The sequence below is a fragment of the Oryza glaberrima genome, chromosome 5, assembly GCF_000147395.1.
Source record: "Oryza glaberrima chromosome 5, OglaRS2, whole genome shotgun sequence".
Taxonomy (NCBI): domain Eukaryota; kingdom Viridiplantae; phylum Streptophyta; class Magnoliopsida; order Poales; family Poaceae; genus Oryza; species Oryza glaberrima.
The window spans coordinates 21,576,396-21,600,653 of NC_068330.1; the positions used below are offsets into that span (position 1 = coordinate 21,576,396).

General features: G+C 41.3%; 4 protein-coding genes and 1 pseudogene across 5 annotated transcripts; 2 read left to right on the top strand and 3 right to left on the bottom strand.

The window, feature by feature from the left end:
* Window positions 1-2,285: 2,285 nt before the first annotated feature.
* LOC127773990 (uncharacterized) lies at window positions 2,286-3,102 on the top strand. The gene has a single exon (XM_052300249.1). The coding sequence runs from the start codon at window positions 2,366-2,368 to the stop codon at window positions 2,621-2,623; it is 258 nt and encodes an 85-aa protein (XP_052156209.1). The 5' UTR covers window positions 2,286-2,365; the 3' UTR covers window positions 2,624-3,102.
* Window positions 3,103-3,234: 132 nt separating this feature from the next.
* LOC127773989 (B2 protein) lies at window positions 3,235-5,941 on the bottom strand. Of its 2 annotated transcripts, none has more exons than XM_052300246.1 (6): window positions 5,788-5,941; window positions 4,949-5,691; window positions 4,714-4,814; window positions 3,952-4,035; window positions 3,758-3,868; window positions 3,235-3,636 (listed from the first exon to the last, which is right to left on the bottom strand). In XM_052300246.1, the coding sequence occupies exons 2-6, from the start codon at window positions 5,553-5,555 to the stop codon at window positions 3,595-3,597; spliced, it is 945 nt and encodes a 314-aa protein (XP_052156206.1). In that variant the 5' UTR covers window positions 5,556-5,691; window positions 5,788-5,941; the 3' UTR covers window positions 3,235-3,594. The 2 variants fall into 2 exon arrangements, with proteins under 2 accessions (XP_052156206.1, XP_052156207.1); XM_052300247.1 differs by having other exon boundaries at window positions 4,949-5,576; window positions 5,788-5,940.
* Window positions 5,942-14,791: 8,850 nt separating this feature from the next.
* On the top strand, window positions 14,792-16,108 carry LOC127775185 (uncharacterized; annotated as a pseudogene).
* A 3,879-nt stretch (window positions 16,109-19,987) lies between these two features.
* Window positions 19,988-22,626, bottom strand: LOC127772751 (probable serine/threonine-protein kinase PBL7). Its single transcript, XM_052298714.1, has 5 exons — window positions 21,975-22,626; window positions 21,417-21,598; window positions 21,060-21,249; window positions 20,578-20,969; window positions 19,988-20,406 (listed from the first exon to the last, which is right to left on the bottom strand). The coding sequence occupies exons 1-5, from the start codon at window positions 22,624-22,626 to the stop codon at window positions 20,092-20,094; spliced, it is 1,731 nt and encodes a 576-aa protein (XP_052154674.1). The 3' UTR covers window positions 19,988-20,091.
* An 840-nt stretch (window positions 22,627-23,466) lies between these two features.
* LOC127772752 (19 kDa globulin) lies at window positions 23,467-24,254 on the bottom strand. The gene has a single exon (XM_052298715.1). It carries the CDS (start codon window positions 24,196-24,198, stop codon window positions 23,641-23,643), a length of 558 nt encoding a protein of 185 aa, XP_052154675.1. The 5' UTR covers window positions 24,199-24,254; the 3' UTR covers window positions 23,467-23,640.
* Between the last annotated feature and the right edge of the window lie 4 nt (window positions 24,255-24,258).

Sequence of the window (24,258 nt, forward strand, 5' to 3'; positions counted from 1 at the left end):
GGAAAGGAAGCTTGGATGTCTGAATGCTCATGTGTAGTTTTGACCTTGATTTTCGTGAGATGATCATATAGTAGAGTACTAGGTTAACTGTAAATTCAGAAAACACTAAGCAGAGCAGTTCAGGAAATTAATGCAGGATTCAAGTCACTTGCTGTACCTGTACGAGTGTTTATTCTGAAAATTTCCATGCAGGCTGTATTCTACTTACTGGTCGTCGTTAATGTCGAGCCGTAAACTCCTGACTTATTTGGTTCACAAGTTAATGTTCAGAGATCCTCTACAAACAGTTAATGTTCAGAGATCTTCAACTACTGTTCCATCAGTAGTCCATAAAGATAGATAATATCTGCGTTGGCAATACTAGCATCTGATCACCAAGCCTAGTACGGTGGTACTCTCCTATCTATCAATTATGTGGATCAAAAGGTGCAATTAAATTCGTTGATCAGAGGCAGTTGGGTCGAAGCATAAATTATGATTCTGCAACTGTATCTCATTTTCAGCTCCATTGATTGGAGCTTATCTTGTAGTTTGGCACAAACAAAATGGTGGGCATATGAACATGGCTAGCTCTTAACTTCGCTGTATAGGCAGTTCTAGACTCTACACACACACTGGCTGTATCTAGTAAGTGTGGTTAATTGATCAGTAATCAGTTGCATTGTTGGATTCTTACATAGATGCTTCTGCTGATATTTAAGATTCTCTTGGTTCTTAGAATGTCAAAGATCTATAGTTTGTTGTGCACATGAGTTTATTCAATCTTGTGGCTGCTGTAATAGTTGTTTATTTCAGGGTGCTCATCAAATTTGTAAAGAACCTGCATTTTCGGATTGTTAATCTTATCAGGTGTCAGATGTATCCAGCATTGGATACTATTCACTTTTGGTACTGCAGTGTACGCTCATTCTAATATATACTACTATTTCAAGTTTGGAATTTCAATTGAGTTGATACTGGTAGAGGTCATCAGATTAAGGATCACTGCAAACAATAATCTTAGACCATTGTTTTTACTAGCTCTATTGCTAGATCAATTTGTTACTAGAAATTAAAGTCCCAGTTATAAGACTTCCAAGTTTAAGTATCTGACGAAGCAAGGTCCTTCTATACGATCCTAGCACCATTTTTTTCAGACAATAAATTCGAACCATTTTGACTTCCTTCAACCACTGTGCAGTTGCAAAAGATTCAAGATTAGTGGTTATCGAATTGATGGGCTTTTCCTGAACCGAATAAAAATTGGATCTGACAAAGATTGCTGTTAGGTGGTACAGTCACATCACCTGCAGCTATGGGCTTAGCCAACTATATAATTGCTTTCCTGGAAGCTTTGAGATTACTAGAACTGCATACAAATATTTCTGATGATGAACAGTTCCTTTCACACAGGAACAAATCCTATTGTTTAAGGTGGGTACCGACGAATACAATATAGTATTTATTCTGTTCCAAAATAAATCAACTTTTGTACACGAACGGAGTGCAACTCAGTAAAAGTTGAAACTGAGCATTCATTTTTTTTTTTTGACGCTGAGCATTCATTTATCATTGTAAACAATTTAGCCTCCTTGTCCAAGAGTTTCATCCTGTAACCATGATCTAAGAGGACAATTTGTCAGCATGGTCAAATTTGCCTCCTTGTCCAAGAATTTCATCTTGTGACCATCTTGTGACAACTTATCAGAGGAAAGTACGCTGTATTTCAAAGATGCACGTGTGGTGTTCTTTTGTTTAAGGTGAAATGCTTCAGAAAGAAACTACGAGTGCTTCCTTGTTTGATTTGTTAAATGCTCGTGTTTCTACCACTTAGTAAAACATTGTTTATATGCTGTGAAATGTCTGTATGCTTCCAAGAAAACATCAATAAAATTCAACACTAAACTGTAAACATTAAGAAAATCAGACTGCCTGATCGCATCTGCCATAGTTTTTCCCCCATAAAGTTCACACGATGATGGCTGCGGTTTGCAACTCCCAGTTTTTGCTATCTACTCCGTGCAAGAACTGCAACCTTTTATTCAGACTGAAACAGGTATTTTTGAACAAAAAATGTACACTTTTGAAACAACAAACAAGTATTAAAAGCACAAATTTGGAATTGAGTGCGCATTTCTCATTTGTGCATGAACAGCTGCATTAAACCCAGTTTCTGTGGGTCAGGAAAGAGAGAGAGAGAAAATAGCAGGTCTAACCTGGCATTGGAATTCAGAGTTTGCACTGTATTGCAGTGGATAAATTCCGCAGCTTGCACGTTGCAGCAGCCACCCTTTCTGACCCGCTTCTCTGCCTTCTTCAGAAGCTACAAATACGTCGTCTCTCGCACGAACGGCCTCTTCGATATTCAGAAGACTGCAAGAAGAAGATGGGCAATTGCGCTGCCGCGCCGTCAGACGACGGCGAGCTTGGGTCGCCGGAGAGGGAGGAGATGACGGGCGTCGAGGTGAGGATCAGGATCAGCAAGAGGCAGCTGCAGGAGTTGCTGGAGATGGCGTCCATGACCGCCGCCGACGACGAGAAGGTGATTGTGGGTATCATCAACGCCGGCGAGGTGGTTGATCACCACCAACAACGGCACTGGCAGCCCACGCTGCAAAGCATCCCGGAGGCCGGCGAGCCATGATGGATCACGCTGGTGTACAATTCATGTACTCATTTTTTGGTTGATAGATGAACAAGCACTGGTCTAACATTTTTGGTTGGTAAATGAACAAACATTTGTGCATTGAATCATTTATCATTTGCTCTAGCTAAGATATGAACAGAATATATTGATCCTGGGTTTTGACATACCAAGCTTGTTTAATGGTTTTACAACTGAACTTTGACAATTGGTGAGATTATACCTATCGATTGTCGCATTCTTTACACGAGGTTCCAACTGAGACAGGTTGAGACAGTCCACCAATAAATCAGGTGATACTCCTTGTCAGTTTGGGAGCAGTTGAACTGATGCAATCAACAGCTGTGTAACAAATTGGTGCAGCGCAACCACAATTCAATCGTCATTCAATGTTATATAAAACCAGTGCAACCAAACATTTTTAGTTGAGTGCAGCAGCAGGTCGTTTCTTGTGTCTGCACTCTACAGCATCCAGCCAAAGTAACAGTAATGCAAGACCAATAAAATATCAAAGCCAAATAATCATCAGTAGGCATGCCAAATTGCCAAGCGATGGAGTAAATAAAAGGCATGCTACGTTGCTACTAAGCAAAACTTGAGCAAAACACAACTTTGAAGTGCAAAGCAGCATTAAGGCAAATGCAAGGTTTTTAAGATACAACACGAATACACTCTGAACATCAACTGCCCTTATTTAGGGCATTATGATGCATTACAGTATCCCCCCATTTTGGGGTTCCCTTCTGGGTGTACTCTACCAAAATACATAAATAGCAAAACATACACATCTTCAAGATTACGGACGGCACAATACAGACAGGCACACGTATTAGAGGCCTTCAAGTACCAGGTCCTTGCAGGGGGCAACCAACAGCTTGCGCTTAACGAACATGAGAACATAGTGAACCACCTTCCACAACATACAAGAGCGATATGTACTAAAGCCTCAAAGCAACCACCTCTTCAACAGTTCAGACGCCTTCTTTCTCACAAAGGTCTAGCAGTGATAAGGTCTGTAAATTTAAGATGATATTGCTCAGTTTGCATGGCCACATTTTTGTTGTGCAATTCAATACTGCATATAGTAACATTATAGTCAAACCATGTGCACAGTAATAGTAATAACCTACATACCTCAGCTATGGAGAGCTCAAGACGAAACTTTGGACCATCGTAATGGTGCAGCACTGGTCTGAAAGCATCCTCTTCCAAAGGCTTGCAGAGCTTTCTAATGCGGATCCTCACCTAGTAAAATGAATATAGCAGAATATCAGTGCATGAAACCAAAAGTAAATGAGAAATAAACACACGCCAGCTGTAACCATTACCTGCGCTGGGAATCTAGATTCACCTTTACACTTCTTATCTTCCCATGCAGTGGGATCAATATTAGATCCTCCAAAACTAGAAGCCTGATATGAGCAAAAACAGTTATAGCAACAATAACCTGTTAGTTTCTATTGGGGTACATTGTTGATTACAAATAGAAGTTTATGAGCAAAATAAAGTCCCAAAAGTATTATCATGTCACAGAAAAGTTCCACAAATTTCATTTAAAGACAAAAGTATTTCATAATAATTAGGCAAAAACAATTTCAGGCAGAAACAGTGCAGCATAAAAATGAGAACCCAGATAGCGTTAAAAAGTAGTAGCTCAGTACAGAACAATGATGAATACCCCAGAAATGTTGTGGAACAGTATAACAATTAACATGCATGCAGTGAAATACTATGTGCGTAATGAAAACTGGAGTAGGCCAGTCAAATGATGCACAGAAACAGTAATCTGGCTCATTTATAAGAGTATGGTACATAGTAACATAGATTTGGAGTGCCTCACAAAGTGTGAGGGGCGAGGTGTTCAAACTTCGAAAGCTATATTCATACTTGTTGGTTAAATAGGCTGAAGCATCAGATGTTTTCCAAAACAATGATATAAATACTTAAAAAGATGCTAGAATAATCAATCTATAAGTGAACATTTGCACTTAATTTCATGGCTGCTTATGGATCTTTCGTTTTCAAGTAAAGAGCTCCTTATGAAATTCATAAGATGATTTATGAGTATCTGAAAAAGGAAATTAACACACCTCAAATACCCCATGAAGCTGATGGGTCGTGTAGTTATAGAGGAAAAGAGGTAGACCAGGAATAATTGCTCGGACTGAATCACGATATCTTGCTGGCAACCCTGCAGAACAGCAATATATGATTATATATCAGAAGGTTATTTGATATTGATCATCGTAAATAGCAGCATGAATTTATTCTCGGAACAATATGCCAAGTGATGATTCAGAAGATAAGGTAAGTTGGATCACATACCAAAAAGCTGCCTCTTGAGATCCTCCTGCATGGTGTCATTGTTGCAAACAAAGATATATCCACCGAGCACTTCATTCCTTGGTAGCATCTCACTTGTTGGCAATGTTTTGAATCGTTTGTCAACAGCAGAGTTGCTGCTGTTGTTCCCGCTGCTGTTACTTCCATTGCTGTTGGCACCACTGTTTTTGCCATTGACATCTTTGCCATTTGGACTATGCAAATATTTGTTGACCCCAACATTCATCTTGAACGAGTTAACATTGCCATTGCCTCCCTTGGGGTACAGCTGATTCATGTTGTAGGCCATGCCGCGGAAAGGATTCTTCATAGCTGCGTCATTCATCCTGATGTCGTTCATCTTAAGATCTAGATTCATAAGGCCAAGATTGAGGTGGTCCATCTTGCTCTCATCTTGGTGGTAGGATACCTTATCCCATTGCTTGACATCAGGGATGGTGTTCATCCGCGCATAGTCAAGCTCATTCGTCCTCTCCGCCTTGGACTTGTTGATCTCAGCCAACTTCGATGTCATGAGAGACCACTGACGGTCCTCCACTACCTTCGACTGCCCACGGAACTCATCCCCGAGATGCCACAAGTTGTCCATAGCTCAGCTCAGTCTCTCCACCTTCAGCAAGAAAGAAATTACCCAGGGACGGATCCAACTTGGGAACAAACAAACTCAAACTGGTACTTGTATTAAGGTTAAGGCGCTGAAATTAAGAGGAGAGCTTCTTCCAGATCTAGAAGAGAAGCTAGGGTTAACGAACAAACGCAAGCAAATTCCAGAAAAAAAGTAAGAGAGATGAATCAGAAAGAAAGAGGATGTAGATGCTCACCAGGACCCCTCCCCTGCTCTGCTCGCGAGTCGCCAGATGGAGATCGCCGCCCACTCCCCCTCTTCTGTTCAGCCGCGACTCGTCTTGGGGAGGCGCAAGGAGCGGAGGAGACGACGAGACGGGGGGAGATTTCTCTTTTATTTTACGCCAAGGGAAGGAATGGGGAGAGTTACAGGGAATATTTAACTACAGTATTTGCCAAGTCTATCTGGATCCGAGAAACCGAATGAATTCGAATTTTTTATTCGAAAATGTAAACGAATATAATAATGCTACTATCCGTTCAAAACAAATTTGGAAAATTTCAGGAAACGAATTTAGAATTTTTTTAACTGGAAATGAAGTATTTCTCAGTTGATTAGCTCCATACTTTTTTGCTCCAAATATTTAGATTTATACTACGTGCCATAGTACTAATGCAGTTATAGATGAATATAGTTCTTTTTTCAAAAAAGAATAAAGTGTACACCTAATTGTATTATTATTAATTAATAAAAATTAGAAGTATCGATTTAGGGCTTGTTTGGCACGGCTCTAGCTTCAGAACATAAATTATAAATATCGATTTATTGTCCAAAAAATATATTAAGCTACATCTCTTCATTCATTTTTTTAAGAAGTTCAGCTTAAGGGGTTTTTATATTCCGATATCGTATTAGCTTCATTTTTTTATTCGATAATATTCGATTCAGTTTTCGTATCCATGGTTTTCGATTCCAATTCCGATTTCGAAAAGAATATGGAAAACGGAAACAATAAAAGTGGTTTTCCTCCGTTTCCAAAGCGTTTTCATCCTTACTCGAGTACTCCACCTTTTATCTCAATTTTTTTACTACTTTAAAACTAGCTATTTATTTATGATGACTGATGACCAACATATCAGCAGTACTCAGAGAAAAAATGCAACAAACTAGGTTGGGGATTGTGTCAAGAGCAAACTCCTTAGACCACCAATAACCACTAGTTGACGCTCCACGCACCGCCACCATCGCTCTTTCTCCATGAGCCACCAACGTTCCTCCTCTCCGCCTTTACATGCACAACCACACCCCCTAGTCACTGGGATGTCTTTTCTCCTCCACCATCGTTTATGCACGCTATTGTCATGGTCGTCGTTGAGGTAAGGGGTGTCGGGCTTGTCGGGACATGGGAAGGTAGGAGTCGACCCGATGAAGATCAGAGACGCTAGATCGGGCTCCTCCTTGCTGGATTTGACAATTCCCTAACTGTCGAAGGAAAGAAGAAAAGGCAAAGAGAGTTAGTGTGCGGAATGGTTGTAGTGTCACCGGATCCGAAGATGGATAGAATAGGAAGGTCCAAATTAAAATATAAAGTTAGATGTTGTGTAAATGAAAAGAATGGTTAAATGGTGATATAATATGAAAAATTTTAAGAATATACAGTACAAACTGTAATTTACCTTTTTTTCTTTAGCACAATTAACGATGAGTTATCTATTATCCGATAGTCTCGTGATATGCTAAGCCCACTGCAGTTTTATCATCTCTGCACAGTATGGTTGGATCGGTGTACTTAGCTATTACTAATAATCTCATGATATATTGATACATGACGATATAAACTTCTACTAATACGGGATGGTTAATTCTACTAACACAGGCTCATTAATTATGATCAGATAGAACCTGACTAAAAAAGGATAAAAATAATACCATCAATAGTCTCATTTCCTCATTGCATGATATATGATGACTATCTCTCATCAATATGTATATAATTATATTGGTATTTTCCTAATTCTTTCATATTGTTTTTTTAGTTTTTATATGTTAATTTGGACTAATATTTTTTCTCATAATTAAATAGTAAACAGATCGTTTTTCCATATTTCTCCATTAAAATGTGAAATATTGCATTGTATAATTTGAAAGTTGTATTATAAGTGTATGTAATTTAACATGTAAGATATGGACTTATAGTGTAATATTTGGTTTTTTTCTCTAAAAATGTTGCACCATACTCCCTCCATCCCTAAAAAATAACGTAGTCTGCATGTAACACATCCTAGTATTATGAATCTGGACATAACTTTGTCCAGATTTATTGCATTAGAATATGTCACATATGGTCCTAGATTCTTTTTTTCGGGACGGAGGGAGTAGTAAATAGGTAGTTAAGTGAACAACCATAATTTTATCCATATTTTACAATATGTCACTGAGTTTGTCAAGTTCTAATATATCATTTCATTTTGCTTAACTTACAGTATAATATACCATCGCCGTTCGGTTAGCCTCCGTTAATATTATATAATTTTATCGTAATAATCGAAATAGCCTTGAACGAAAACTTCTAAATTTTGATCAAAAAATCCGAAATGTCGATCGATCGACGGGTCTGCGCTATCAATTATCCCCCGCCGCTGATGGGAGGAGAATCGACGAGCGAGGAGGAGGAGGAGGAGACCTTAGCAGCTTGGCTGGCTCCCACCTTGCTCCTGTCAGCGAGCCAGGGAGAGGAAAGGGGTGAGGTGTCCTCTCCTCTTTTAGTTATAGAGAGCGGCGGCGAGATGGGGCCTCGATTTGGAGGTTATTTACGTGGACTGCCACTGGCGGTGTACTACCATTTGTTTGTTTGCTCTGGTTGGTGGTCGGCTTGGATGGATGGATGGGTGATGGTTGTTGCTTGAGGTTGAGCTGATGCCCTTCAATGATGCCGACCAAGTACACAAATTATAATATAAAAATTTATGATGCATAAATTTCAAATTTTGAATTGATATGCCATGCATGTGGATTAGATCTTGTGTAGTAGGAGTATTCATTTTGGTCATAAATATATATCTCTGCATCCATGGGCTAGCTTAGCTATACATGGATGGTTGATGTTGATTTGTTCTTTTATTTCAGACAAATGAGTTAGTTGCAGAATTGCTTTGCTCCATTTTAATTGTTAGGTAAGCTGTAGATGCAATGCAAGGTAGGGTGCATAATACGCCGGAAGCGAATAATTTGCTGTGATTAAGAGAGTTTCAGCGTGTGCAAATTATAAAGGGCGTAATTAGCCTCCTTGGTTTTGCCAACAGATAGTACTCAGGGCATGCAGACATTGATTTTGCTAATGACTTTTAAGGCATCAGGCATCAATCAAAGCTTGTGGTACTCTGCCGGCACACGAAAATTCTTAGCTGGAGTGCCAAGCAAAAGCAAGATGCAGTCCTTGATGGACCAATAGGACATTTCTTAAACATCAATTGTCATCCCTAATTTCTCTTCAAGTAGTATACTACAAACTAACCCAGTACAGTTCTGCTCAATCGAATTTCTTAATTAGGCCTGCATGCAGGCACATTTTTGTTCTTGACAAGACGAATTAATTAATTAGCTGGAGTACATGAGAAGAACACAACGAACTGTGTTAGCCAAGAAACGTCAACTGCTGGGAACTGAACTTCCGATCAAGTTGGTGAGACATCCACGGCTTAGAAACCACAAGTCAGAAGTTCAGAAATCAGAAACAGTTAGTTAGCTAGGAAAAGAGAGAAAGGAACACATAAAAGCAAGGGCAAATCATCTGTGTTATCCATCGATCCAACTCCATCAACCACAACGATCATCGCCCCCTGCTTTTCCGATGGATGACGCATGCGTGTTGCTTAATTGGTTTGTGTTTTCGTTGCATTTCACTGCATCCACACACACTTCAGCCTGCTGATCTCTGCATTCTGCGTGATATCACATTACACAATCGCATTCAACCCGCACAATAACTAGAAGATGCATCCACTCTCCAAACAAAATAATGGTGGATATTTTGTTTTGTTTTTTAAACTCCGTCCTCGTTTGAATGAATGAATATAATATAAATCCACCGGCCAAGCTACACACGCATATAGACTGTATATCAGCTAAAAAATTAAGCTCTTTTTTTTAGATGCAAATTGAGCTCATTGGGATCGAAGAGGCCGGTGGTTTTCTCTCACCTTGATTAATTAAGCTGTTTTTAATCCAGAGCGGGATGCATGTGTGCGTCGTGTTTGGGGGGGGGGGGGGGGGGGGGCAGAGAAGCTGCAAGTTGGACGATCGAGTTGCTTGGAACAGCGGGAGAACGAGCGCGCGGCAAACGGCCGCGGACATATTCGATTTGTCAGGAAATAGCGACAAATATATCGGCACATGAAATTGTTCTGCCGATCGATCGAACTAGTACTAACTGTTCGTGTACGTTTTGAATTTCAAATCGATTAACCTCTTGCTGCTCTTGGAATATTCTTGGTCACTTGGTTTTGAATTTCATTATTTCAAATCAAATGAATTAATGAAAGAATGAAGTATCTAGACACAGATTGCAGTTTTTGCAATAATATTCAGAACCATCAACCATGCAAGCATATCGATCATGATGCTGATCAGTGATCACAGGCTAGCTAATTATTCCTCTTGTTGCTGTTGGTGGCTTCTTAGGATGGTATACATAGATTAGATAGGAACAGTGCAAGTTGTAGTAGCTGAAGCCATTAATCAATTAGGGTTCATCACATGGGAACACCATGTGCATGCATGGATCATGGATGCGCCCAGCTTCAGTGGATGCGTCACATGATCAAGCGAAGGCCGGGGGCCCTGACCGTGGAGAAGCCCCAGCAATTGACTAAAAGGAAATTTTATGGCTGGTCGAATGAACATGTGAAGAGCATAATTAAACTGCATTTAATTAATTACAGTGCCTTTAAGCCTGCGACGACGATGAGTGAACACTGCAGCTGTTGCATTTGCAGGTACACGAGGAAACAAGGAGAATCCGATGTAGGATGTGAGTCCCATCAGGCCATCACTATCGCTACTGCAGTACTAGTACATGTTCGACGAATCGATCGTACGATCGATTGAGGATTTGTTATTTTAATCATCGCCTTTTTGGTTGATGCCTTGTTTTCCTAATAATTGATCAGATCTGGTTGATCGATCTCCGTTCGAATTGAAATCGAAACATGGAGATGCACAGCAAGGAGATCGATGCATGCTGCTAGTACCAAAATGTTCGAGCCTACAATTATCGACGAATTAACCATCTCTCACATCACAGAAACCAAAATGTTCAGTGTTGCTCACGTCGTGAATTAAAAAGGCCAGGCGACGTGCGACGCCACCTGAATCGTTGGGAGAGCCGGCCACAGCTATCTCCGGACAGCTACAGTGAGCGCGTCGTCGTTTGCACAGCTATAGCTGCTGCCTGCACTGCACGCGGGTAAGGCAGGTTTCAGCTTTCAGGCCGCCCGTCCATCTCGGTGAAAGCGCGGGAGCATATGGAATAAAGTTTTCAAAAGAAGAGAAGAGAGCAAATGGAATAAACAAGGCAGGAACGCAACAGCAAGTCGGCAACAAAAGAAAAAAAAGGTTAATTTGATCCATGCCATTGTAAATGTGGCTATTAAGAAAAATAACATTATAATTCGTGTATTCATAAACGTGCCACTCCAATTTTACGAAATTAGAACCATGCCACTGCTGTCACATTTTCCATCATCCTCTTTCTTTCCGTCTTCTTCCTTCCTTCTCCAGCCCGTCCGCTGCTGCCCACGCCTCCGCGAGGCTCTCCGGCGACGCAACGAAGACACGGATGCGACGGGGGCGGCGGCGGCGGCGCGCGGCGCGTGGCGCGACCTGGAGGCGACGGCGACGGCGACGGCACGGCTCACTCCTCCGGCCGCCACCTTCTCTCCGGTGAGCACGCTTCCTTTATCCCCCTCTACCCTCCCCTTTCAAATTTAGGGTTAGGGTTTCCTTCTCTTCTCCCTTTCCCGTCGTCGCACTCACCGTGCCGTAGGGGCCGGCCGTCTGGTCGTGCTCCGGCGCCGACGCCGACGCCGACCGCATGTTCAGCTCCGGATTCGGCGGCGGCATGGCCGGGACACGGGAGGGTTCTTGGACGCCGGAGAGGAGAGGAGAGGAGAGGAGAGGAGAGGAGGAGGAGGAGGAGGAGAGGGTTCTTGGTTCTTGGCCCGTAGCCTTCAAAGTGTCGGCACCCTCCACGTCGGCTTTAGCAGCCGGTGCAGCCCCTCCACGTCGCTGATCTTGTTCTCCGCCAGGTGCAGCTCCCTCAGCGCTGTGCTCCCCGACAGCCCTGCGAGATAAGATTCAGAAAGTCATCATCGCATCTCTGCAAGACTCGCCAAAACCCTGATGAAATTGAGAGTCATGTAGATGTAGTTGCAGTTGCAGGTTTGCGAAGTCTGAAGGAATTCAGAGTCATGCTGCAGTACAGAGGAGTTTCTTCTTTCTTTTTCTTTCCAAAATTGCAGGGTTCGAACTTGATTCTTCTCAGGATTGCAAAATCTGAAGAAATTCAGTCATGTAGATATAGTTGCAGACTTGCAGTGCAGAGATTTTTTTTATTTGCTGGTAATAAGGTGTCAAGAAAGAATCAACCAGGTGTTTCACCATGTACAAAGAATTGTACTGTTATTCACTTGAGTCTGAAACTTTCTGCATTATAATGTTCATTGCATTAGTTCACTGGTTTTATTTTATGTATGTACAACAAGAAATGGATTGTTGCATTAGTTCAGTTCAACATGTTTTCATAAGATTATACTTCCTCAACATGATACTTGTATAAAACATGTTTATCATAGCTATTCAAGCACTAATATGTCTAGTGTTAAATGAGCTGATTGGGTGATTAATTCTGTACCCATGTTATATTGTATTTGATGATGAGATCCTTCTATTTGATTGAAAAACAGCAGCTCCTACTTTGATGCTAGCTAGCTCTAGTTCTGGGTTTTATGTAACTCTAGCTCTAGTTCCGGATATATAATCTTGGATGCTGAATTTGAATTGTCAGTGATGTGTATAAGTTGTGCTTGTTTTGTAGATTGCACATGCACCCATTAGAGTTGGAGAAGACCAACCTCCTCCTTCCTGGGACCTTGTACCCTCTCCTTCCTGGGACCTTGTACCCTCTCCAAGAGGTACTAGATCTATTTATTCCCTTTGCTTTAAGTTGTTTATCTATATTTTGTGATGTAAATATAAAAAATAAAAGAAGAAGTGGTGTAATGTAGACCAAAATTTCTTTTCCTTTCAACATACGGTTAAATTTGTATAAAAAAGCATAGAGAATATACAAGTTCTCAGATTTTTCAGATTTCTTAATTCTGAACATGCTCGGCGCTAACTAATAAAAGATCATCTTTAACTAAATTTGACAACTAAATTTGGTAAGTGCTACTGCCATGTAATCTGCTTTTTCATACATCCTGTAAGTGCTACTGCCATGTAATCTGCTTTTTCATACATCCTATAAGTGCTACTGCCATCAATTATTGTTGCACTGTGCACTCTTTAAGAAAAAAAAAAGATCCTTATTGCTCTTTTCATTTTCCCATCAATTTTTAAATATGCTTCATAACTTGGATCTTCTTAAGATTAATTCCCATAGTTTAGTGATTCTTTTGTGATTATCTTTCTAGATCTTTTGTTGATGTGCTAAGTGCAAAATTGTAAATAATTTGTGTGCTATCTGTAGTACTACTATGGATATGAGAGCAAGATACCTCGCTAGAAAGAGGAGGGAAGAGGAGGACGATGATATGATGTTGTTTATTTTCCCTGCACTACATTTGTTGAGTTCTAGTGGAGCAAGGGAAAAGAAGCGACGCCATACATCAAAGCTAACAGGCGATGAGCGTGTTCGGGAGTTGCTTGAAGGGCATGTAAAAAATTGCCGGGTAGCATTCAGGATGGAGCCGGAAATATTTATATCTTTGGCCAATTACCTTAGAACTGAAAAGTTGGTCGATGATACTAGGATTACAGTTGAAGAGAAGCTGGCGTTCTTCTTATACATGCTTAGTCACAATGCTTCATTTGAGGATTTGCAAGAGAAATTTGGGCACAGTGGGGATAGCTTTTATCGTCACATAAAGCATTTCTTCGACTCAGTTGTCCCTACGCTCTCGAAGCGGTTTCTGAAGCCTCCAAATCCTAATGAAGTTCATTGGAAAATAGAAAAAGATCCTAGATTTTATCCCTATTTCAAGGTTCTTACCTAAACACATATCCTTATTAATATGCTGTTTTAAATTTTTAGAAAATCATATGTGATTTTTTTTTCTGCAGAATTGCCTTGGTGCAATTGACGGCACCCATATACCCATATCTATATCATCTGACAAAGCAGCTCCATTTAGAAATAGGAAAAATACTCTTAGCTAAAATGTGATGATAGCTTGTGATTTTGATCTGAAGATCACTTTCATGTCTATTGGGTGGGAGGGGTCGGCTACAGATGCCAGGGTTCTTACCTCTGCAGTAAACAAAGGCTTCCAAGTACCCCCTGGAAAGTTCTATTTGGTTGATGGTGGATATGCCAACACCTATTCTTTCCTTGCACCATATCGTAGAGACAGGTATCATCTAAAGGAGTATGGGGCAGGTCGGCGTAGACCTCAAAACTACAAAGAGTTATTTAACCATCGCCATGCGGTATTGAGGAATCATGTTGAAAGGACTTTGGGGGTTGTAAAGAAGCGCTTCCCTATCCTCAAAGTTGCAACTTTCCACAAAATCGAGAACCAAGTGAAGATACCAGTGGCTGTTGCAGTGTTCCATAATATTATTCGATCACTGAATGGGGATGAGCAATGGTTAAATAACCAACCACATAATATCCATCCAAGCAATTATGTTGACCCTGAATGGGGATGAGCAATGGTTAAATAACCAACCACATAATATCCATCCAAGCAATTATGTTGACCTGCCAGATGGTGATGAAGGCAATGATCAGAGCACTAATCAAGGGAACCTTTTGAGGGACATGATAGCACATCAAATGTGGAATGACTATCGATAGCATAGGAATTAGTGGGCTGTAATAAGTAGCATATTTGATTTTTTTTTGATGTTTTGTGAGCTGTAATAACTACGACATATTACCAATATTATGTTACGAATGAACTATGGTGGTTGCATGTTACATACATTTGCTACAATGCTTTTGTTATGAATATTGTGTTATGCATCCTTTCTCAGTTAATATGCTTGGAAGAGGTTCTCCAAGGTTGACCATGCTTTTAGCGAAAGCTGCACAAAAGAAGAACTCTCTGAAAGGTCGTCCTACAAAAAAGCATGGAGGTTCTCCAATAGGTATGCAATTATAGAACATGTGAAATTCATGTTTGAAATTATTAAATGTAGATTATACATCAATTCTTATCTTGTGTAGAAAAAACAAGAGCCTCTTGGAACCCAGCCCTAGAGAAGATTCTTGTTGAGTTATTGCATGAGCACAACACTCCTGAGTATAGGGGTCAGAATGGATGGACTTCAGAAGCTTGGAACAAAATCGTGAAGGAATTCCATGAGAAGGACAGATATTTCTGCTTAACAAAGTCCCAAATCTAAGAAAAGGAGAAAGAGCTAAAAAGAGAATATAGGATGCTGAAAGAGGCTAGAAAACAAAGTGGAGCTTCATGGAATAACCAGAGATGCATCATTGAGGCTGAGCCTGCTATATGGAACAATATAATCATCGTAAGATTATTTCTGACCATTACTTAATTTTGTAGTTAATTACATTATGCATCATTTTAGTGTTTTCCTTTTATTGTGTAGTCATTTCCTAAAGCCAAGAAGTTTCGCACCAAATCTTTCCCTCTATTTGAGGCCTTGGGAGAATTTTATGATGGTTAGTTCTATCACAAGCTATAATCCTTGTTTTCAATATCACAAGTTATAATCATGCTTTCTTGCTTACCCTTTCCTGTACTCAATTTTCTTGTGTAGGACATACTGCAGAAGGAACCTACAATTTCACCTCAACTGAGCCATTGCAACATCCAATCATTACTCAAATTGAGAGTGATCAAGATGATCTCGGTAACACTGAGATTATCTTTCCAGATTATGAGGACACTTTGGCTTATCAAGTACAAGATGATGCAGATGCAACTGAAGATGATAATGCAAATGCTGAAAGGCTTAAAGAGATGCCGCAAAGAAGGGTTGTTGCTGTACCAAGAAACAAAGAAGAAAAAGAACCCAAGAGGCAAAAGAAGAGTGTTGGCGTAGAAGGACTTATGGAAAGGTACCTTGATATGAGGACCAAACAAACTGAAGATGAGGCTGCACAATTAGCAAGAGAAAAGGAGGCTCATTTAGCAAGAGAAAAGGAAAGTAATGATTTTTCAATCAAGAGGTGCATATCTGTTCTAAATTCGATGGATGTGACAAAGGCAGAAAAGGTCAAAGCATATACCGTCTTCAAGAATGCAGAGAACAGAGAGATTTTTGTGAGTGCTTGTGATGAGGATCCAGAATCTGCCTTGAGTTGGTTAAGAAGTGAGATGGCTTGATAGGTACGGCTTCTCTTCCATATAAATCTTTTTTGGTCTGCCAGGCGAGTAAGATGGGCTTCACTCTGTCCTGTGTGACTCTCTGTTGTTAGTTACCTGCATGTTGTTTAGGGCTGTAAACCATATACTTCATCCTAGCAACAATAGGTGCAAGTTATATACTGTACCCTTCAATTGATTTCCTTGTCTTTGATTCACCAAGAACTAGTTCTACCTGAAGACAAAGATTGGTACTGTATGATAGATATGCATGTTTTATGGTTCTAGATTTTTTGAGAACTCATGTTCAAGTCTTTTCTGCATTGGCCATATATTTATCTGTTATACATGATTTCTGCATCTTCTAAAAATTCAATCATCTCAAGTTTTGTTTCCTTTTATCTGTTTGTGAGATAGGAAAGCTGATGTTTACTCATTGTGCTTTGTAGGTTCCTTGAAATCGACTGGTAGGGAAATTCCAGATAATTTATTTGATGGTAGCAATTTTCTGAAGTTCTTGAAGATTTATTGCTTCAGATAGCATGATGAAAGTCAGGGCATCATTATAGTGTCTCCTGCTGCTCAGCTCATTCCACTCATAAACCTGTTTAGTTTGTGATTTATCTGAGTTACTAAGAATGCGTTTAAACTGAGTGCTCCCATGCCACACAATGAAATGTGTGTGATATTTGATATTGTGGACATTTTTTTTCTTTGTACCCATCACTGTTTTTCCTGTGCTTCTAATCTGCAATGCTGTCCCAGCAAGCTTTGAAGCGTTGTTGCTCAGATTAGCTGCTCGTTACAGCCATTGTAAATGAAAGCTTTGACGTAATTCAGGTCTGATTACAGCCGACTGATAGAACAAAAGCAGGTCTGCTCGGAGGAGCAGCCACGGGATTTATCATATTTTGATAGCTAAAATCCCTGGCTAAAACGAACATGGGGTTTAAGAGAGAGCAAGGGATTTCAACCCCCATAGGGATTGAGTGACATGGGAGGGATTCACTCAATCCCTCCCTGGATATATTCCACTTGGAGATTAAATCCCAAGGAACCGAACAAGGCCTCAAGCGGGACAAGCTGCTCGAGTAGCACAAGTTCACTCAAATAGAACTTTACCACTTGAATAGTGTTTTCCCAATCGCTAGAGTCTTTTCTGAGTTGGATACTTAGAATTCTCAAGACCTCCTTTCCCTTAGTGTTTTGACCAAATGAGGAGGACGGTGTTTACCCCCTGCTACAACACACCGGACTAGGGGATTTTTGCCATTGCATAAAGGGATTCATTCCATAATGCTCACCACACATGTGGAGAGGGTTGGGAAGTTGGCGCTGTGAAGTGGGACGACAATCATCAACGACGAGGTGAGGGGCGTGATGCTGACCCGCCGATTCACGTCCACCCGCCGCATGGGACTGTGAGAGGCAACAAAATGCTAGGCGTTGGCTGGCGGCTAGTTCTGGGGTGAACTACAAGCTAGGGGCCAATGATGAAAGGGCAAAGCTGCAGACAGCAGACCATAGGAACACGCTCATCGAGTTGCATCGGTTGCAGGAACCGTGAGCCCAAGCCAACCGTTAGTGGCTCTTGTGTGCATCATAGGCCTAGTGCGCAAAGGCTGGTAGGATGGTGACATCGTGGTTTTGGGGCCAGCTTATTGACTTAACCGGTTTAACTATGGTCAACGTGCCATGTCAACCGAAACCACCTTCAAAACAACAGGGGAATTGTTTTGCACTTGTTTTAATACTTATGGAGGTAATAAACCCGGTTTTATATCAGAGGGATGTGAATTGGATTCGACTGATAGTTGAGAGAGCCAAATAGACTATTTCCTAAAACTAGCTGGGTGGCCCGCGCAATTGCGCGGCTAGCAAAAAAAATCATATATTTTTTTTAAGTATGATTTTACTTGAAATTTATTAAATAGCTATCTCATTCTTAAGACTATGAAAGACCAAACCTTATCATCCTCGTGTTTCTAATTATATAGTTTATAAAAATCACACTAGTTGCTACCCCTTATGTCATCTCCTTTATTTGCTTGCTCGATCTATCACTATTTCTATTCATTCTTCTGGGAACTTTTAAAAATTGGATTTTACAATTTTTAGAGTTTATTGTCACGTTGGGTTTCATTTTTATAATTTCTAGATGTCTCGTCAAACGTTGCTATTATACTCCTCTACGGCTCGTCCACTATCTCTTCTCTTTATTGTCAATAATTGAGGTTCCGAGGATGAGGCGGTGGGAAAGGGTGGAATCCGGTGACCGGGAGTGGGAGGGGAGCAACTAGACGGTGAGCTACGGCCACTTGAGCGGCTGGGAGATGACGAGGTCGTAGAGCACCGGCGCGTTCTTCTTCCAGCTCTGGTGCTCCTCCATCTCCTCCGCGGACGACCTCGCCGCCGGTGGTGGCGGTGACGTTGAGGAGGCTCTGCAGCTATACTCTTATATACCTCGTCCACTGCTTCTCCTTTTTATTGTCATTGAGATTTTAAAAATCGAAAATGATTATCAATGTGGTTTTTTTTTTACTTTCTAGAAGTCCCGGCAACCGCCTTACTTGTTTGCTTCACGGCCTGCCCGACGTCCCTCCTTTTAATCATCATTAGGATTCTATTTGGTGTTTTATTAACAATTTTTATATGCCGTATCAACCGCCACCAACTCTACTCTTTTATAGGCATGTTACTTAATTTATCTCGTCATGTGTTTTAGATGGTCTTTTCTTTCAATAGTCTTTATTTTTATCACAATTTTTAGTTATTTATAAATTTTATTCCTAATTGACATCTTTTTTTTTCTAATTTCAGAGTTTATTTTTTAAAAAAAATTAGTTAATACTGTATTGTGTTCTTTTAATTTTTTATTTTTTATTTTCAATTTAAGTTGTTTTAAAATTGTATTCCTACTTGAACTCTGTTTTATTTTTTCTAATTTTGGATATTATTATATTTTTATTTGAAATTTTAATTAATCTCGTATTGGGTTCTTATATGGATTATTCTTTCAATATTACTTATTTTTAATTCCGAATTTCATCTAATTTTAAATTGTATTCCTACTTGAACTCTTTTTTATTTTCTTTTGCTAATTTCAGATTTATTTTTATTTTTATTCCGAATTTTAATTAATCTATATGGACTCTTCTTTTAATATTCCTTATTTTTAATTCCGAATTTCAGGTAATTTTAAATTGTATTCCTACTTGGACTCTCGTTTCCTTTTCTAATTTTGGATTTTATTTTATTTTTATTTCGAATTTTGATTAATCTCATATTGGGTTTTTATGTGGAAACTTCTTTCAATATTGCTTATTTTTAATTCCGAATTTCAGCTATTTTTAGATTGTATTTCTATTTGGACTCGCCTTTTTTTTCTTTTTCTCCGATTAATGTGGGAATTTCTAGCCCCCACAGCAGACGTGGTGGCTCCTTTCAAAGCTGTTTTAATAATATATAATAGATAGATAAAATAAAAGGTGCCGCTGCTCTGGGTTTATTTGGGCTGAAACATAGCCAACTGGACTTAACTTAAGTAGGCTGACGTCGGTATGTTTTGGGCTCTATTGGGCCGCGCTTTCTATTGGGCTGTGAACAGTGGGCCTATGGCAGGTTGCCTTCTCCTACCATTTATTCAATCTCAATCATGACACCGAATCAATTGTTTCACATTTTTATTTATCCTACAAATTTAATCTATTCATTGCTCATCCAAGAAAAAAAATGACTGACAAATATTAAACCTGAAAATTTTAATGGACATGCCTAATCAAAACACACAAGTCAACCACATTAAAGAACAAAAACCTGTTGTTAATTCTTTCCTATAGGTGCTATACATCAAAAACAGGGTGAGTGATATTTGAAAGGAGAAAGGAGAGGGTGAGTGATATTAATTTTGCAGCTCTAACCACATCTAATCATGGTTGATTAATCATCTCTATGTTCCAACTCCCTCCCCAGAAGCCATTTTCAGCTACTTCTTGTTGTTCCCCCTAAACCTGCTCTTCACCACCCTCGTCGCTGTCGTTGTCACCTCCTTCAGCTTCTTTCTGGCTACTCTCTCTGTCTAAATTCGGGGCTTTGATCGGCAGAGGCTCAACGTCATCAGGAGGATCATAGTTTGGGTCAGCTAGAAACGTGAGCGCCGTCACCACGTCGCTGATCAGAGGCCGGCTGCTCGCCTCTTCTTGCAAGCACATCGATGAGATTGCCAGTGCCTGGTACAGCCCTTTCAGTGGGAACTTCATGTCCAGCAGTGGATCAGCCATCTTCACGAACTTCTTCTTGTCCCTGAACAGTGGCGCTGCCTGCATTTCAGACATACAGTATAAGATCACCATCTTGATTCTGAACTGAACGAGAAATTTTCATTGACTGAATTCTGAATCTCTGATCTTTTTTTCACGAACACGTCAATATATTAGAAAAAGAGCAGCATACAACTGTGGCACACTGAGGCGAATATAAAGGAATGTTACCCAGTGAACAAGAATCTGCTCGCGAGTGGGCTTGGTGGTGTCGATGGCTCGGCGGCCGGTGATGATCTCGAGGAGGACGACGCCGAAGCTGTAGATGTCGGACATCTTGGTGAGCTTGCCGGTCATGGCGTACTCGGGGGCGCAGTAGCCGTACGTGCCCATCACCCTGGTGGTGACGTGGCTCTTGTCGCCGACGGGGCCCAGCTTCGCCAGCCCGAAATCCGACAGCTTCGCGTTGAACCCGCCGTCGAGGAGGATGTTGGACGCCTTGAGATCCCGGTAGATCACCGGCGGGTTGGCTATCTCGTGCAGGTACTCCATCCCTCTCGCCGCGCCCACCGCGATCTTCATCCGCGTGTGCCATGACAGCGGCGACGAGTTCGGTGTCAGATCTGCACAAAAATTCAGAACAAAAAAATTCATGAACTTTAGCTCAAACCCGTCTGCATTTTGCTATGCAGATGTAATGATAGTTACTATACCTAGGAGATGATCTTGCAATGAACCGAGTGGCATGTACTCGTAGACCAGGATTCTCTGGTCGCACTCGGTGCTGTAACCGAGCAAGGTGACGAGGTTGGGGTGATGGAGAAGGCTAAGCATCAGCACCTCGACGAGGAACTCGCGGTTCCCCTGCAATCCATCCTTGTCCAGCTGCTTAACCGCTATGACCTGTATGAACATGGACACAAATTCACATCAGATACATGCTACTGATGCATTCATCAGTCATCACTGAATCTTTCAGGGTGTCAGGTTGATGAAGAGACTGAGGAAGGACAGTTCACAGTTAAACTCCGTTCAAAAAAAAAAACAGTTCACAGTTAAATGGTGCTTACTTCCTTGGTGTCTGGGATGAATCCTTTGTAGACTCTCCCGAATCCACCTTCACCAAGCAGGTTTTCCGGGCTGAAAGAGCCGGTTGCATCGGCCAGCTGACGGAACGTGAATACTCTGCTTGGAATGTTGTGGTTGCCGATCCGTAGTATCTCTCCTGCCGCTGCCCTGTTCCTGGTACTATCTGCACGAACAAAGTTTAGGATCTTGTTAGCTTATCAGCCGTAACCAAATTTTAAATTTCGACACTCCAATTTTAGAATTGATTTTGAAGTTTCTTTTTTCAATGTAGTTTTTTTTTCAACCTTACCTAACACAGTTAATAATACAAATATAAAGGTTTTACTCACAAATTATTTTTAGTTGCTTTCCTTTATTTTTCTCTGACTTATAAGTCATAGCTCAAAGGTGAAACTAGGTCAAGAGCATGGTAATTTTCAGATGAATTATACATATCACATTTTCGCCTTTATAAGATATAAAAGGAGATATTTTTGCTATTTCGGCACGAAGAAATCAGGAAAAGAAAAGGGGGAAGAAATGGTAGTATATTTTATTACTCTCGAGGGAGATTTCCTTGACGAGGCTGGCCAAGCCGGTCGGTTGGGTCTTGCCCTTCTTCTTCTTCCAATTCTTCTTGGTCCCCCACTTGTTCTTCTCCAGCTCCGGGCTCGTCGCGGCGCTCTTCCTCTTCTTCATCGTCTCCAGCGTCAGCGGCTCCTCCGCCTCCCGCGCGGCCTTGCCGAAGACGCCGCGCACCACCCACTTCCGCTTCTTCCTCTTCTTCGCGTCCGACGCCGCCGTGTCCTGCGCCGACGTCGTCGCCCCCCCGCCGCCGCCGCAGAAGCCGCGGATCCACGAGCAGCAGCTGGCGCAGCCGCCGCGCACCCAGGAGCAGCAGCAGCACGACCTGCTCGCCGAGCTCAGCAGCCCCATCGCCGGATCGACGCGAGAGTGGGCGAGCACCCTCGTGCCGACCCCCGCGCGCCGCCGCCGACGCCGCGGGGTGACGATCTCCTCCCGCGGCGAGAAGAACACGGCATGCAAGGCGCTGGAAAAATAAAAATGATGTTCTATTTTTTTTTCTCTGTGGGTGGGAATGAGCCTGCCAGACTCTGTTTTTCTCTGGATTGATAAAAATGGAAGGCCTGAAGCCAAGTGCGTCTCTGTGTTTTTAATGGTTGTTAATTTTAGCAACACTGTTATTTCCATTCCCTAATTTTTCGCATTAAAAATTGGCGTTAGTTTCTTTGCCATGGTTGATGGTTAGCCGAGGATGTTTGCATGATAGGGATTAAAACATTGGAAAACAGTCTAAACCATTTCCATAATCATATTTTTCTCGAAAATAAAATCGAAAACGGTAAAATTGGAAACGAAAACAATATCGAAAATATTGGAAAATTGGAAAAATACGGAATGAAATATGACGGTACATATTGGAAAATGGTAGCAAATACAGAAACATTAAACCATAAAAACGTATATTTAACTTTCCATAACTATGTAATATATATATAAATAATTCAAATTTATACTATATAAATTATAAATTAACTCCATTTTAGACATGCATTCAAGTTATGTATTTGATTGAATGATCAATCAATCTAAATTGTAGGTCAAGTAGAGACATACTCTAAAAATATAGACATATTTAGAAATACAGTAATTTTAATTTTCACAAAATCACGCTAAATATGGAACCATTTCCATTTTCAATATTATTTATTATTTCTATTTTCGTTTTGGTCGATTACCATTTTCATATAACTCGGCCGGCAGAAAGTCAGAAAGGAACGCCGGTCGGCCAGAAATTTCCATTACCTTTTTCTGTGATTTTATAATCCTTAAGGTACTGGGAAGTACCATATTTTCTAGTATAAAATTTGATATCTCTCAATATTTTCAGTAATAGGAGATATCAAATTTACATTAAAAATGTTGGTGCCCGTTGCTACCTCTTAACGCCGGTAAAATTTCTCTTTGTTTTTTTTTTGTCAAGGTTCTGATTTTGATAATTGTCAAGAACTATTATCCAGGGATTATTGCAGTAGTATTGAAGAATAAAATTGTCCAGAACGCACAAAATCATATATAGTACTTTATCACCAGCTATTTTGTTTTCAAAACATTTCATTATTCATTATTTGTTTTGATCACTATCTCGTTGCATGCAACACAGCAACGGTGTGATCCTACTAGCTATGAGGCAAGCCAGCTAGCCTAGTACTGGCCGGCGGCGAAGATGCTGCACTGCTGGGGCTCAACCCGGCACATCGACGGCAGCTGCGCCGCGTACTGCCTCGCCCTGGTCAGCCTCACGCGGGTCATCCCCGGCTGCTGCTGCTGCTCGCCGTAGTAGCCCTCCGACGACCCCTCGCCGTAGTACCCCTGCTCCGACGACGACCCCTCGCCGCCGTAGTACTCCGACGACGACGACGACCAGCCTTGCTCCAGGGGCATCGGCATGCTCTCCTCGTAGCTCCTCACCATCCGGCGGATGGCGGCGCAGCGGCACTCGCGACTCACGTCCTGCAGCTGCTGGCAGCACTGCATCCGCAGGCCGAGCGCGCCCGGGCGGCGGAACATCGGCTGGAACCTCTCCCGGCCGGTGAGCTGCCGGTCGATCACCTGCCGGCACGCGTCCAGCGGGCTGTCCTGCACCTCCCGCTGGCACTGCCTGTCCCTGAACCTCATCTCCGACTCGCTCAGCTGCGCGCCGGAGATGGCCACCATGGCCGCCATGAGCGCCGCCGCGAAGAAGACGACCTTGCTAGCCATTGATGATCAATCAGACAATCACTAGAAGTGTATATGTTTTTTTTTCCTCTTTTGTTTGTT

Coding starts and splice junctions, on each gene's coding strand:
- LOC127772751 (XM_052298714.1), bottom strand. CDS start 22,626: ATGGAAATAACAGTGTTGCTAAAATTAACAACCATTAAAAACACAGAG. Junction 21,250..21,416: donor TCATCCCAGACACCAAGGAA/GTAAGCACCATT, acceptor ATGTTCATACAG/GTCATAGCGGTTAAGCAGCT. Junction 20,970..21,059: donor ATTGCAAGATCATCTCCTAG/GTATAGTAACTA, acceptor ATTTTTGTGCAG/ATCTGACACCGAACTCGTCG.
- LOC127772752 (XM_052298715.1), bottom strand. CDS start 24,198: ATGGCTAGCAAGGTCGTCTTCTTCGCGGCGGCGCTCATGGCGGCCATG.
- LOC127773990 (XM_052300249.1), top strand. CDS start 2,366: ATGGGCAATTGCGCTGCCGCGCCGTCAGACGACGGCGAGCTTGGGTCG.
- LOC127773989 (XM_052300246.1), bottom strand. CDS start 5,555: ATGGACAACTTGTGGCATCTCGGGGATGAGTTCCGTGGGCAGTCGAAG. Junction 3,869..3,951: donor AATCTAGATTCCCAGCGCAG/GTAATGGTTACA, acceptor TCATTTTACTAG/GTGAGGATCCGCATTAGAAA. Junction 3,637..3,757: donor TTGAGCTCTCCATAGCTGAG/GTATGTAGGTTA, acceptor TTAAATTTACAG/ACCTTATCACTGCTAGACCT.